Source organism: Centrocercus urophasianus, unplaced genomic scaffold (genome assembly GCF_019232065.1).
Source record: "Centrocercus urophasianus isolate 14NV4802_14NV808 unplaced genomic scaffold, USGS_Curo_1.0 seq_22, whole genome shotgun sequence".
Classification (NCBI taxonomy): domain Eukaryota; kingdom Metazoa; phylum Chordata; class Aves; order Galliformes; family Phasianidae; genus Centrocercus; species Centrocercus urophasianus.
Window position 1 is genome coordinate 12,624,784 of NW_024884778.1, and position 14,969 is coordinate 12,639,752.

At 36.2% G+C, this 14,969-nt stretch overlaps 1 protein-coding gene across 1 annotated transcript in view; it reads right to left on the reverse strand.

The window, feature by feature from the left end:
* The window catches only part of CACNA1D (calcium voltage-gated channel subunit alpha1 D), a 165,904-nt gene that overhangs the window by 24,410 nt on the left and 126,525 nt on the right, over positions 1-14,969 (reverse strand). Inside the window, exons 31-37 of the mRNA XM_042823828.1 lie at positions 14,279-14,362; positions 13,870-13,953; positions 5,183-5,221; positions 4,625-4,753; positions 3,832-3,897; positions 2,786-2,877; positions 862-1,021 (exon numbers count right to left, since the gene is read on the reverse strand). Of these exons, the coding sequence (XP_042679762.1) occupies positions 862-1,021; positions 2,786-2,877; positions 3,832-3,897; positions 4,625-4,753; positions 5,183-5,221; positions 13,870-13,953; positions 14,279-14,362 (654 nt within the window). The remainder of the gene's footprint in view (positions 1-861; positions 1,022-2,785; positions 2,878-3,831; positions 3,898-4,624; positions 4,754-5,182; positions 5,222-13,869; positions 13,954-14,278; positions 14,363-14,969) is intronic.

A 14,969-nucleotide genomic window follows, 5' to 3' on the forward strand; every position in this document is an offset into this window, starting at 1 on the left:
AAATACTTGCTGAAAATTTAACTGCCCAATTGGAACTCTATCATGCAACCAGATGAGAAGAGTATGATTCTGCTGTGCAGTACTCAATCTTTGACATAGGCTGCTTAATGCTTTTGTTTCTCTTCCTTGACTGGCCAGACCAAAGAATACAACATTTGAGTGACACATTGCATATTTGTATTCATACGATTCAGTGACACGCCAGTGAGATTTCTGCATATGTTTCATTAACATAAGAGATGACACTGAACAGTTATGTTTACAGTGGTTCAGGAGTCTGTTCAATCAATCTCCTTTCGCCAGGAGAACAGAACTGTGAACATAACAAATCAACCAGCCAAGGCACCTGCAATGGGGAAAAACGTATTTCAGAGACTACTGTAGAACAAATAATTAATTATGCCATGGATTAGGAAGAAAGTTTATAGTTTAAATCTTGTGCCACAGTTGGAACACACCTGCAGAGACACATACAAATTCTGTGAAGTTTAAATAATACTGATATAGCATTACTAAGTCAAATGAACTGCAGTTTCATTACTAATGACACTTAATGGCATTACCGAAAACAGACATGACATAATAGCTGGTGAAAAGATGATCACCTTAGCTTTCAAATGTGCAAGCAACCACTTCTGGCTTACAGGGAGGCCTGAGGTCACAAGGATATTTTGTACATGAGAATTTGCTGGTGTGCAGCATAGGATACAGGATCTAGGGGCATGTATGAAAAATAAATCCTTGCAAAAATATTTTAGATATGGGATTCTACATCGTTCTCTGACTTCACTGCTGTTTTACTTCAGAAGAAATTCAAGAAGTCAAAACTTATTTCTGATAATAATCACCAGCTGAACTCACCAAAAATGCACAAAGCATATAAAAACTGATAAAGTAAATGATGGCAAAATTGCTTCCACATGTGTATTCTTCCCCTGGATTATAATCAGATTCGGGATCACAGCGTTTTCCAGGCAAACATGCCAGCATGATTTCCTGCCAAGCTTCTCCAGTTGCACACCTTTATAAAATCACAAAGAGAATTGAAGTATTAATTGATCACATGAACTAAAGATGTATTAATTTGTTAAGTTCCAACAAAATGCCTGGAGATGTACATGTAGAAATGTGAAAACAGATCATAAATACCTCAGAGTAGGAACTAATTAAAAATTATAGGATAGATTTCAAAAATGAGAAGCTTAGACCTAACAGAGCACACTCATGCACCAGAAAGGCTTGCATGTGACAATTTTGCACCCCAAGCCGTGATTTACAAGTTAAATAGCTATCGCAGGGCAGCTGTTGTGCACAAAAGTATAAATCTGTCTATAAAGCATTGATCTTCATTGTGATATGCATATGGAGAACTCCTTCCTCTTATCCCACACGCTAATTCAGTTTTGTCTGAGACCTACAGTGAGTATGGAAGAAATGTCACATCATTTCGGTCGAGTCAGGTAACGTGCAAAGCAGAAGGCCTGAATGAAACCAAGCAGTGACAGAGCTGTGTGGTGGAATGCAGGTGCCCTCTTTCTCCTTTTCCCTGTTCTCCAGCATCCACCTTATAAATTCAGAATGATCCAAACAAACGGATCACAGAACTCTGTCCACTGGTCTATCTCCAGTACAATCAGTCCTGCTTAGCACTATTAGCTGTACTACTTCTGTGCTCCACGTTATGACATGCTGATATATCTACTTATTAGGACATGGCTTTCATATCTCTGTTAGCTCTGATTTATGTCTGTTATCTCTTGATCTTCTTGTCAAACTTGTCTGCTGTAAAAGAGAACCTTCTTTTTAGAACAGGGTAGAAAATGCAGGAGCCAAGTAGAGATACAGACTCACAGGCACCAGAGTCACAAGATCAAGATCAACACCTCTAGAGGCATACCTGATCAAGGACCTTTTCAAGCTACGGCAGGGGAGATTCAGGCTGGACATGAGGAAGTATTACTTTTCAGAAAGGGTGGTCAGGCACTGGAATGGACTGCCCAGGGAGGTGGTGGAATCACCGACCCTGGGGGTGTTCAAGGAAAGTCTGGATGTTGTGTTGAGGGACATGGTTTAGTAGGAGCTATTGGGAATAGGTGAATGGTTGGACTGGGTGATCTTTTAGGTCTTTTCCAACCTTGGTGATTCTATGATTCTATGATTCTATGATCCACATCATTTCCTCCACTTGCTCCAGGGCATTTTCAGAACTCCCAACACAGGTTTATTCTGCTCTTAACCTCTCTAGTGATGGAGATTCCATAATTCCCCAGGATCACCTATATCAAGAATTTAGCTACCTGTACCATCAGAACTTTTCACCTACTGCTTATCTGATGCCTCCTTCTGCAAATTACACCCACCACTCACCATCTCTCCATAAAATGCAAAGAACAGTTTATTTTTTTCATCTTTGCAACAGCCTTTCATTTTTTCTTTTCAAACTGTCTAGCTTGATTGGCCTTCCTAAGAATAAAACAAGAGCAAAGTCATTTTTTCTTTTCCCAACACCTGCACAAGTGCCATCAGGACTGACTTTATTCAGGCTCCACTGGAAGACAACTCCTCCATGAATGAGCTGTTTCACAAGAGCTGTAATGACTTCAGGCCTATAGCACCTGATTAGAATCCAGTGGATGCTCAGCATACAGTTGCATACAATATGTGCTGACGGAATTGTTTCTAACTTAGAAACACATTTAGAGCAAATCCACAGAACAAGTTCTATGGACATTTTTCCTGGACCACCAAAATGTGATGCACCAAGTCAGAGTTCAGGTTTACTCACCTGAAGAGAAGCAGCACAGCTTGGGGGAAAGTTTGAAAATTGTTGTTTCTGTTTATTTGATTGTTGTCTCTCATGGCCACTTTTCCAAACACCTACAGAAAAACAAGATTTTACTTTCATCTTAATGGCCCATACTCTCAGAAACTGTGGTCCCTATAGTCTAGACCAGCTTCAGTACATACGTAAAACACACATGTACTTTCTCTAATGTCCTTATATCTTTCCTGATAATGTAGACTTAGTAAATAATCCATCCATAAAAGATAATTCTTAATTTTAATTTGGCATCATTATATCATTATCACATCCATATTTCCTCTTGTATTGTAGATGACTATGTATTTGCTTTGATTTGGCACCTATAGTCCTTTGATGGGATTGAAACCCCATTACAATAGGTACTGTGCAAACTTGTTGTAAGCAATGATTGCTGTCCTGAAAATCTCCAATCTAGGTAGACAGATGTAAAGATGGAAGTCAAAGAATGGAGTCTGAGCACCTTGTCCCAGCCAGAGGTGAAAATGTTCTCCAAAATTAAACTGTAATTCCTTGGTCAAAAAAAGCACTCTTTCTCTCCAAAATAATTAATTGAAATCCTCTTGCAGTACAGTGGAAGTCGTTATTTAATTAGGAGAGATTAATGTTGCTGTGCTCTGCATACATGCAGGTCCCTTGGTTTGGGAACCTTACCACTTTGGGATCAAAAGAAAATCTTTTTTATTGTAATGCCTTACTCCAAAAGCAAATCTACATTAAAAAGCCATGTATTTTTTTCATGCATTTATGCATAGCAATAAGCTACACAGTAAATGAAAGAGGAAGGTCACCTCTCAGCAAAGCAAGATACTATAAGCACACACCCAGCTCTTCTATCTTTTTTGGACTGTCGAAATCACAGTCAACAAAAGATGTCTACATTAATTTAAAAGCTCTGTCAAATAAATAGCACCACTGTCAAGAGAACATTTCAGAAAGCACCCTGGTAAATAGGCCTCGGGGTAGCCAGCACTGTGCTTTTGTTGAGTGCTAAAAACACCTAAAATTACCTGCATTCCAATGACAGCATAGATGAAGAACAGCATAGCTATCAGAAGAGCAACATAAGGCAGAGCCTAGAAAAGGGACAGGTGAATTGTATTTTAATAATATCACACCATAATTTCCATTTCAATTCACAAAAATAATTTCTCTGTACACCACAGGCTCTTCCAACATTCTTCTTCCTAGGTGCATGCTTGAAATGTTACCATCTCTTAATAATCTGTCATATGCAATGAATATGAGCTTTGTTGTATTTTAAATTCCTTCTGTCAGTAATCCAGGAGAAAAACCCAACTTCAGCAGTTTTAAATTTTATTTACATTACTGATTCTGCCAGCATCCCATTGAATTACATTAACTTCATGTTCATCACAGTTTTCAGGGGCAAGGTTTCAAATATCTATGTATGAAATCAGTTCTTTCTAAGAAAAGATTAAATTCCTCTTTTTTAGTCACCTAATAAAATGTGTGAAAGTATAAGATCAGTGTGCATCAAATCAAATAATCTTTTAATTTCACAAAAAAATTCCTTTTTAAGGCATATCTAATGCTTTCTATGAAATACTATAGAAATCTCACTGTGGCAGCAAACCTTTATGACAGTGAATGATCCTTGGACTCACAGAAGGAAGCAGAAGGTGAAGTTTCTGGTAGCATTAATATGTAAACATATTTCTTTGTGCAGTCATGGACAGAACGAATTTCAAAAGAAATGTTATTTGCACTCCTCAATGTATCGCATCATAAAAACTGGTATACAAAATGGTTATAAAGCAAATGTAAATAAATTTTGCTAACCTGAAATGACTTAATAAATGTCCACAATAAAGTTCTGATTCCTTCTCCTCTGCTAAGCAGCTTCACCAACCTCATCACTCGGAAAAGACGGAAAAAAGTGATGGAGATTCTCGCGCTGTCTTCGGAGTTCTGAAGAGCATCATGAAGAAGTCAAACCAAATACAAACACAGACATGCAACACTTTCAGAAAAACAACATCAAATGCAGAGGTGGAAGAGGTAAGATTGGAAAATGTATCTTGAGGGCCTTTTCACCTTGATAAGAATGATATGAAAGGAAAAGTTACATGAAGTTACATGCTAAAAACACAGGACCTGTAGAAATGCTTCACACATCACATGCATTTCCAAGTTTTCTGGTTTGTTAATAGGGATCATATTGGGTTTGATTGTAGTAGACTTCAATAATACACTGACAATGAATGTAAACCACTGCATACACCTTTGTAATAGGACAGTCATGAAAAATACAGAAAAAATTGGTGGAAAATAGAGACATGGTAAAAAGAATAAACTCAAGTAGAGGTAAAACCACTGGGGTCACTTTACTAATCTTACCCCAGACTCATCAGTTGTGACTGTTTCAGTTGGCTTTGGCTTTAAAAAATTAAGAACATTAAATATTAAAATCAAGTAAGAGATCAAAAAAGCAGCTTCACCATAAACAGAAGGACATTTTTCATTTCTAAATGTAAATGAACATCTTTCAACTCTATATTCTGCCATAACAGAACAATAATGCCTTCAGTAAAACCTTCAATTTAGCATTTTACATTGACTGGCTCATGCTAAATCTGCTACTTTAAGACATGTTTAAGAGAGTCAATATGAACTGAATACAAAATTAAAAACTGTCCCCATGTAAGCCAAACAAATTAGCACTCAGTTTCCGCAGGTTGTGTAAAAATGTAGCAGTAAGCCTTAAATACAACTCAAAACCAAAGCTTTGGGGTCAAATCAGCTTTTCAAGTTCTCTGCTGCGCTTTTTTTGAAAGTTAATTATTCCATCGCTGGAATCTAACCATATTCAATGAATTGGGTTTTATATCAAATCAGGAGTTTCTTCAAAGCAAAGTTCACCAATTAATGAGTTACAGACAGGAGAGAGACACGTCAACTTCTTGATCAGAGCCAAAACTTCTCTTTTTATAATGTTTCTGACAGTCTTTGGAGAAACTGCCCCAGTACCCTACATGGCCAGACACTGAAGTAAAGCAGCTAGAAAAGCTTCGTGGGCCAAGTGTCTATGCTTGTTTGTGCACTGACACTCATTGCAGCTTCTTTCAGACCGAATGGAAAAGTCTTCAAAACTTCACAGCACTAGAATGAATGGATTCCTGGAGGTTAGATCCAAGTGATGGGACTTTCTCTCTTGCCCCAAAAGTACATCTTTTCAAAGTGACATTTTTCAACAACTGAGGTTACATGTAGTGGCAGTAACCACGATGCCTTCTCAGTGCTGCTTCCAACACACTGCACATACATCGAGAACACTCTCAATGCCACTGAGTTAAATCTCAAGCCTTGCTATTAGCTGGAGTGAGATCCAGAGGGAGAAAGGAAACAGAAAGGAGATGATTCTTCTGAAAATACAGGCAGTATACACACAAGTGTATGCCTCTTTGCCCAGAGAAACTGCAGATGCCCCATCCCTGAAGGCATTCAAGGCCACTCTGGGTGGGGCCCTGAGCAGCCTGATCCAGCCCTGAGCAGCAGGGACGTTGGATCTGGATGGGTTCATGGTTCCTTCCAACCCAAGTCATTCTGTGATAGTTTAAAAAAAAAGCCCTAAGAATTGGTAGTACTTTACTGAAGCCAAATCATTAGTGGTACATATTAAAAGACTAATTGCTGTATCTATATTTTTTTTTTTTTTTTTTTTTTTTGGCCAAGCATACGATAAAGACTTCAAAAGGCACTAATGAGTGAAAAAATACCCATTTGTTCAACTAAAGGCAATACATATTAAAACATTATCATTCTGCCAGAATTTCAGTATTTTCTGAAACAGTTTTAAAACTGTTTTAGGGATCAACACTAAAACAATGCATGAATGTTAACGAAAGCCCAAATCTCATTGTTACACTTCAGTAAGGAGAGAATTTGTAAAATCAGTGATCACCTCTAAGCTTTGTAAACCTTTCTATAAGCAGCGACAAAACGCTAACAATGAAAGAGTTGCTGCATTAGAAATTCCCTGCATATTTCAGCAATTTTAAATAAAATCATCAAAATTGAAATTCATGAGTAATAATCACAAACATCACAAATGCCAAAATATCACAGAATGCTTAAACAATCTCACAAAGCTGTCTACCTATAGCAATCACAAGCCTGTACTGGGGTACACATTGCTACTGACTTCTGGTGCAGAAATAATTTCTTCATCTGAAACTTTTAAAGAAAAAGGGTTTCATTATAACTTCTGCACCTGACATTTCATGCATCTGAGACCTGACATTTCATCTTAACCGCTGGTGGCTGACTCGTGCTGAGGTATACAGCCTTTATTGGCAATCAAATTAATTTACATGCATTATTTTGTGTTATCAAAAATTAAATAAAGTGTTTCACAGAAAAAAAAAAGCGGATCAAATTATTGTACCTTCAGAAGCTTGCACTAAAATAATGAAACAAAATGCTGGATTTTGCATTTGGGTGCATTTCCAACCAGCTTTTATAGGAGAAGAATTGGGCTCCAAATAAATTAGGAGAAGTATTGCCATGCATAATGAGATATACAACAACATGATAAGAAGACATTAATCCTACAGAATTTATGTAGTTTCTTTAAAAAAAAAAAAAAAAAAAACAACCTGAAAATCATTGTTAAGATCTCTTGATTTTGTTTTGAAATAAATTCACAAAAGAAAGAATCTGTTAAAAAAAAAACAACCTTTTTCTGTGTATTACTCATTTAATATGTACTTAATAACCAGTTTTTAAAATGCAGACAAAGATCACATTACCAAAACTGTATGAAAACTGCGTTACCAAAGGTACTCAGGAACAACAAATTTAACAGTCCTTTATTTATCTTGTTGACAGAAGGAAATTGAATATATCTGTGTACATTCCTATTCCTATTCCTCTGCTTCTTTGGCCTATGCATTCCTGACAGCCTGAAGCAATGGCTGACCCGCTGCTGTTGGCCACTGCTCAGCTGTCATACACAAGTGGCAAGAGCAGGCCAGGAAAAACCTTTTTCAACAAAAGGTAAATTGTGCAAAAATGCTGGAACGGGGATAGATGTAGGAAACCAAGAATAAAAACATACTCCTGGTCCCTGAGGAGTTTCTTCTACTGGAGATGAGAACATTCAACTTCTGCCCATTATTGGCCAAGCGTCCTAGGTATTGATATTTTAAAGTGAGTGCATCTGATTTCTTATCCCCTCTGGGATTTCCCTCTGATATTACAGCAGCTTGGCTCACAATAAAAAGTTCAACTGATTTAATAAAGTGATAGAGCAGAAAGAAAGCAGTATTTGTATTTATTTATAAAGGAAATGTTCATCTGAGAGTTAACATTTGGGTGTGTGTATTTGGCATCAATTACACTAAGATCTTGGAAACTAAAATTAACACAATTTGCAGTAATAGACACATTGACAACAAAGACTGTCTGCTTCCTACAGATGAGGAAAAGACAAACCTAAACACACAATCCTATTCACAATTTCAGTAATATTACTTGACACGTACACACACAAGTAGGTGGCACATTATTTTTATGTAGAAGTATTAGAACTGAACAGAGAGAACAGAGACTAGCATAATTATTGTCTATGCTGTCAGCCATGTGCCAACTGCACCGAGACTGCTTCAGCAAAGCACCTCATCTTTATGTGCTTTTACGTCGATTCTTAAATTCTTCAAATAGGCCATTAATCAGTCATGTGTATGCACATATATACACACACATATATCTTAGTTGAAGATATATGAAGATACAGCATTTTTCTTCTCCAGACAATGCTCACCCTCAAAAAAGACTAACCAGTGATAAACCAAAAGATGAAAATGTTTGCAGCCTGCTAACCTCACATTTACTGCTGCTTATTAAAAATCTGGCACATTTCCTAAAAAGTAACTCATCTTTCTACTCTTCATATTGCAACTATATTTCCATATAACCATCCTAGCCTTGGAAAAGCCTCAGTGTAAAATCTGTGACTGATGTGAAACTGATTGTGTCATGCATTGGAAGCAAACCGTAGTTCTGTGTTTAAGAAAAAAAAAATAAACAAGGTGCAAAACAGTGAACATTAGTACACAATTTTGATCAAATGCCTCTTGTTCCTTATTGTGCAAAAGTGTACTAGAGTATGCTAAACAATTTTACACATATTGATGATGCAATCATGATTGCAACTACTGCAGGAAACATCCAAATGACAAATATGTGTGTTGACATCAACATACACAGGAAAGCATTCAGGTTGCCAAAATATCTTTAGAGACATGTAAAATATGTGTGCACATGTGTATAAACAGGATCCATTCAAACAGTCATTACTAGGAATCAAATTTGCTATTAAGTAATTTTCTTCACAGCCTTAGTGCTTGGTAAATTCCCTGTTGAATCAAATGCTCATACACATCAGTTAGTAAAAATTTGGAATCAACGTGACTCAAAGTAGATTAAAAAGTATGCGTCATCCTTTGTTAAAGATATTAAATTCATAACTAACATCCACTGCTGACAGAGGATATTATTCTCATGGCTGTCTAATAAATATCCCATGGCACAGTATTTAAATTATCAGTATTAATACATCTTTATGGAAGCAACTTTGAAATTTACTTCTACTTCCAAATTAAATACTGCAACACAGAGTAGGTTACACATCACTTGATGCTAATTAAAGCAAACCCCTTAGGTTTAAAGAGATTTGTTTACAAAAACCTAAAAAATATTTCCACTGTATTAAACAAATATAAATTACTTATTATTAATTAACAGCAAAGCACAAGATCTGAAGTATGATACTGATGGATAAAGTGGGATTCAAACTGAGCTGCAGTGCTTTTGTTCAAACTTGGATTCCAGAACATCTTAGGGAAGTGGATATAAATTATGAAGGAGTAAGCACCAGCCATCTCAGCTCTACTAGCAGCCTAACAAAGTGACCCACCATCTGCAAGCCAGTGCTATGCACTGCACAGTGCTAAAATGATGATAACAGGTTGGTTCCTTCCTGCCAAATGACAAAATATCCGATTCAAGTTCTGTGACAGACTTTTTGATCATATTGCTATTAACCACTGTTAGTTGTTAACTGTAGAGTAAGCACTGAATGAGTCTCACATGTTTACAAGGCTGAGCTCAAAACGAATAGATTTTCCTGAGGGGATCAGGAAGAAGATAGCAGTGCTCTCACGTTGAGCAAAGAACCTGAATTTTATTCATGCATAATATTATTCCCCAATTGGTTGCACAGATGAATGGTAAAGTGAACTCCCCGCTCCTTTCATGACATTTTGGCAGCACATGAATGGTAAAGGAAAAGAAAATTTTAAAAATGTGAATTAAAACCTCTGTATTTACTACTTTATTTCAATGTGATCATGCCTCTAAGTCATCCAGTACTGGTCATCCAAATGGTTTCTGAACTACCAAATATGAGCTGCAGATAATTTTGTCACAATCTGGTCTGGTTGAAACACGACTGAATTTCAGTAAAGAACTTCATAATTAATTCCAAATTTATTTCCATTTCTCTCTCATGTTCTTGAGTATCTTCAACTCCAAGAGAGGGCTGGCCACTTACTGTGTGTCACAACCACCACTTTTTCTTTTTTGTTTCTAATTTGAAGGGAACCATTTTTATGACCACACAAGATTACGTGTGTCACGTGAAACTTTTAAAAACAACAGATTACAAAAAAGCCAAAGTAATTACATAGGTTTTAGTAGTGTTTTTAAATTTTGTATTGCTATGCCGTATATACACGTTTACTTAAATATACTTGCCTCTAAAAATTTCTAAAAATAAAATGAACATGAAAACCAATTAGGGTCAAAAAAGAACTGTTTAAACAAAGAGATATTAAATGACAGAGTCAAAAGAAAAATCATAGAAAATAAATGTAGCCAAAATATATGTTGCTCTGAGGTGGTTCCTTTTTGGAACTGGTCACTGATCCAGACCTTGAGGATGCTGAGTAATCCTGTAAATTGCTGAACATGTTAAATACACTGATTTTCATGGGCACTGAGAATATTCAAAGCTCAGTAATTTCCTGGTTAGTGTTTGAATGGGACTGGATCAGAAGAATCAGCCTCAAGGCATCATATACTTAAAAAAAAAATAAAAAATAGGAACAACAAAACAAGGCGGAGACATTTAATTTCCAAAATTGAATACCAAAATCAAGGTAATATACAGAAGTTCTACCCACTGACTTGAAAACCTCAGGTTAGATATAAACATATTAAAAATTGCTGGCCTTTGGAATTAGTCTAAATGTACACAGCCAAAATATTGGAACAAGGTCAATTTGATTCCACCACATGACAAAATGATATATTCATCCCTAAAAGAATATTTAATCCATCTTGAGTCTTTCTATATTTTAGGTACTTTCAACTCCTCATTTACACTGATCAACTAAGAGGGTTGCACTCATCCAATTGCAACTGCAGTGCAATCTGTTTTCACATCAGTGCTAGCAGTCAGCACGAGCAGACCACTCACTCAAACAAGGCTGAGCTCCCTCAAAGTATTGTCTATACTTGGAATAGTCATAGGTGCCATTCCATCAGTACTTGCATTATCATTGAAAACAAAGTCCTGTGCACATCCTAGCAGAGCTGTGGATTTCCCAGGATCACTGTTAGTGGGTGGAATGGTTCATTTCCGAAGAAAATATTAAGAAAATCATTCTAAAATACTGAATTTGGATTATACAGATTTACCCAAAACTAATGAAGTAGGAAAAAATGAATAGAATAAAAACAATAAAGTCATAAAAACTTTCAAAATGTCCACTGCACTCATGTTGAAAATGGGAAATCAAGCCCAGAAATATATCGAAATTGAAATACATTCATCAGTTGCACAAACAAAGCATAAAAAAGTGAAAGACCAGAAACAGACAACACTTAGTACACAAACAGCCTGCTGAGCAGTACTGGGAGACATGAAAGATGAGCCTTTTCTTTACTAAGCATAGCATGAAAAACTAAGAAATGCAGTGCCAGTTCTTGCTGTGGTGTGTGCTGTAGCTGAAGATCAATACGTGATCTCCACTGAGAGCTCAGCAGTGATTAGTTATAAGCAATGCTGCCAAATTAACACTGTCCATGCAGTGCCAAACACAGGGCTAAACACAGGGGCATCACCTCTAATTGCAAAAGTACACACAAACTATTTTTCAGTGGCTGCACAGTTAAGTACATTTTGCAGACGTTAGAGAAAGCTACTTTAAATTAATAGCATTTTTATGTCCCACATATTATACTTATGTCAGTAGTACTATGAATTGAGATAGCAGGCCATATGCAATTACTTCAGCTCAAAGTCTAAATTCAAATGTTTCTGGAAAAAATAAATCCAAGTCAGCTTTTAAAAATCTGAGCCATGAGCTGCAATTCTACTTAGAAATGTCTCTGGGACAACACCATTCTGTGCTATTGGACTCTCACTGACAGCACAGGTTCCTTCAGTCCACAGATACAAGAAAAAAATACACATGGCACATATTTCCTCTTTGAATACTTATCAGCTAAATTAAAACTTGTGTTTTATAGTTGTATAATGCTGTTGATTAATGTTAGAGTATTTTAAAAAATTTGTTCAGAATACTCAATACATAGGGGTTAATACCTACTGGACAATGGCCCCCACTGAGGCTGTGAGTATATCAAAATTTTTTTGCCCTTCTTCTCTACAATATTAGATAGAGATATTGCTAATTATGTTATATGGGAAATCATATTATGTGCAAGTTATTAGAGATATTCACTTAAGAGCATTAATAGAAACTTCAAAGTTTTTTGAAAGATTTTACATACTTCTTACTTAATTTAATGTCCCCACTGAAAAATAAAAAAATCTCTAGCATGTAGGTTACTAAACCTATGTTAAGAGAAAAGGAAACTTAGGAGCCAGCTCATAAACTGAGGCTGATGTAGAGAAATATGCAATCTTCAATTAATATCAAGAAACTATTTAAATTTATGGCTTTCTCTGATCCATCTATTCTTTGACACACAGGAATAAGTGAATGCTGCACCCTCATGGGCATTTGAGGATAATTTCATTCTGAGAATGAGGAGCAGAGAGGATCTGCAGCACATGGACTACATTAACTGCACCTGATGAGTGTGTGCTCAGTAAGTATTTTCAGCTGCTGAGTTGGATCCAAGTCTCACCATCTATGGTCTCCCTATGTGAGTTCATAACAAGTGCTAGAAAGCAGAGGCACTTTCCTCTGAAAACTCAACTACAGAAACATGTAAATATGGAGACCACTGCTCCAGAACAGCTTAGTGGTTTTTGTTTTTTTTTATGTTTCAAATATCTTTTTTCTTTTTTACAGCTTTCCTTGTTAAAATCAGCAACTCATACAGAAAGTAGGCAAAAATCAACATTTCCCTATATTTCTGTTAAAATACCTATACTTACAATGGCCTTTAATCAAAACTCTGTTAAAAAAAGAGAGTTTTCAAATTCTCTTAGAAGTAATTTGGATTTCAAAGCATTTGCTGTAGTATTGGGAAAAAAAAAAAAAAAAAATAAATCAAAAACCCTTTATTTTCCATCTCTTGGAAGTCTTTACCTACTTTTTTCCCACTACCTCTTAAGATACAAATGATAAAATCACTTTACAAGGCCAAACCTCACATGGAATAAACGGTTACTTGTCAAACTGGGACATTAAAGCAACGTATAGATGCTTGAATTATCTCAGTCAAACTACACAAGAAAACTACTGGCTTCAAATGAAATAGTAGTAAAGGCTTAATTGCTTTTCTATAAATAAAATGTTTTAAAATATTTTCTGAACATATATGGGAAAACATCACTCTACGCCTCATTATACTGCGTACATGTTCAGTTGTACAGCCTTATAGTTCTACAATAACAGCTTGTATAAACATGTTTGTCAATATTTTGGTCTTCAATTCCAGGATAAAACATATTTTTGTGAAAAAGGATTTGGGGGTATAAAAGTCACATTTCCTGTATTTCTTGAGGACAGCAATTACTTTTTAGTGCATGAACAGTTGCTACTTACATTAACTTCTGTTATAGCAATATCAACGACGCTACCAACAACAATTAAGGCATCAAAAGTGTTCCATGCATCAGTGAAATAGTGCTGTTAGGACAAGCATTCAGCAGAAAGAGAGCAAGAGAAAAACACAAACAGAAAAAGAGAAGAAAAGGACAGTGTTATAACACAGAAACACTCTAGGCTTCTCTGATGTACCACTATACAATCTTTCCCTTTTCTTAGCTAAAAAAAATTGGTAGAAAAAAAAGGCTATTTATTTCCCATATCAACATAATTGACCTATAACTGGTCTGTATTCAAACTTTAGAAACATCAGATCAAAATCTGTGACTTGTCCAGATGATGGAAATAGTGGGGAGACAGAGAAAGAGAAGTAGGGACCGGGAAAAGTAAGCTGGGGTATACTCACATCAGCTTCACTGAGAACGACGTCTACTATGCTGCCAATAACGATGAGGGAGTCAAACGTATTCCAGGCATCACTAAAATAGCCCTGAACAGAGCAGGCAGGGTGCAAACGTTTGTGATTACACATGAAATGTCAAATATTTGCATACTTCTGTTTAGTTTTGCATAAACAGAAATCAGTTAAACAAAACCCGTGGTCTAATGAGAAAACAAAACAAAACAAACAATATTGCCTACTGAAGGAAAAGCAACACATGTGCACGTGTGTGGGTGTGTATATATATATATACACAAACACATTTTTAATATATATACATGTACAGACACACACACGCGCTACACATGCATAACACACCATCGTATAAGCACAACTTTGGCAAGCAAGCCATCAACCAAATCTCATTTGGGATTCAACAGCAAGGCTGAAGAAGCCTAATATATATAAACTAAAATACATGACAGTACACCTTCAATAAGAATTCTACAGGACCAGGCCCATTGAGAACTCCCTAGCAATAACGACTTTGTGATAGCCCTATCTAAGCAACTAGTAGAAAATATTTTAAGTGTCATCCCTGGTTATTAATGCATAATCATCCTTCAAGTAAAACTGTGCATGCACACTGCATAACTAAATTTTCTATTCATAAATAAGCTTTTATAGAGGAACCCTAACAAGTTGGACAGGTTGT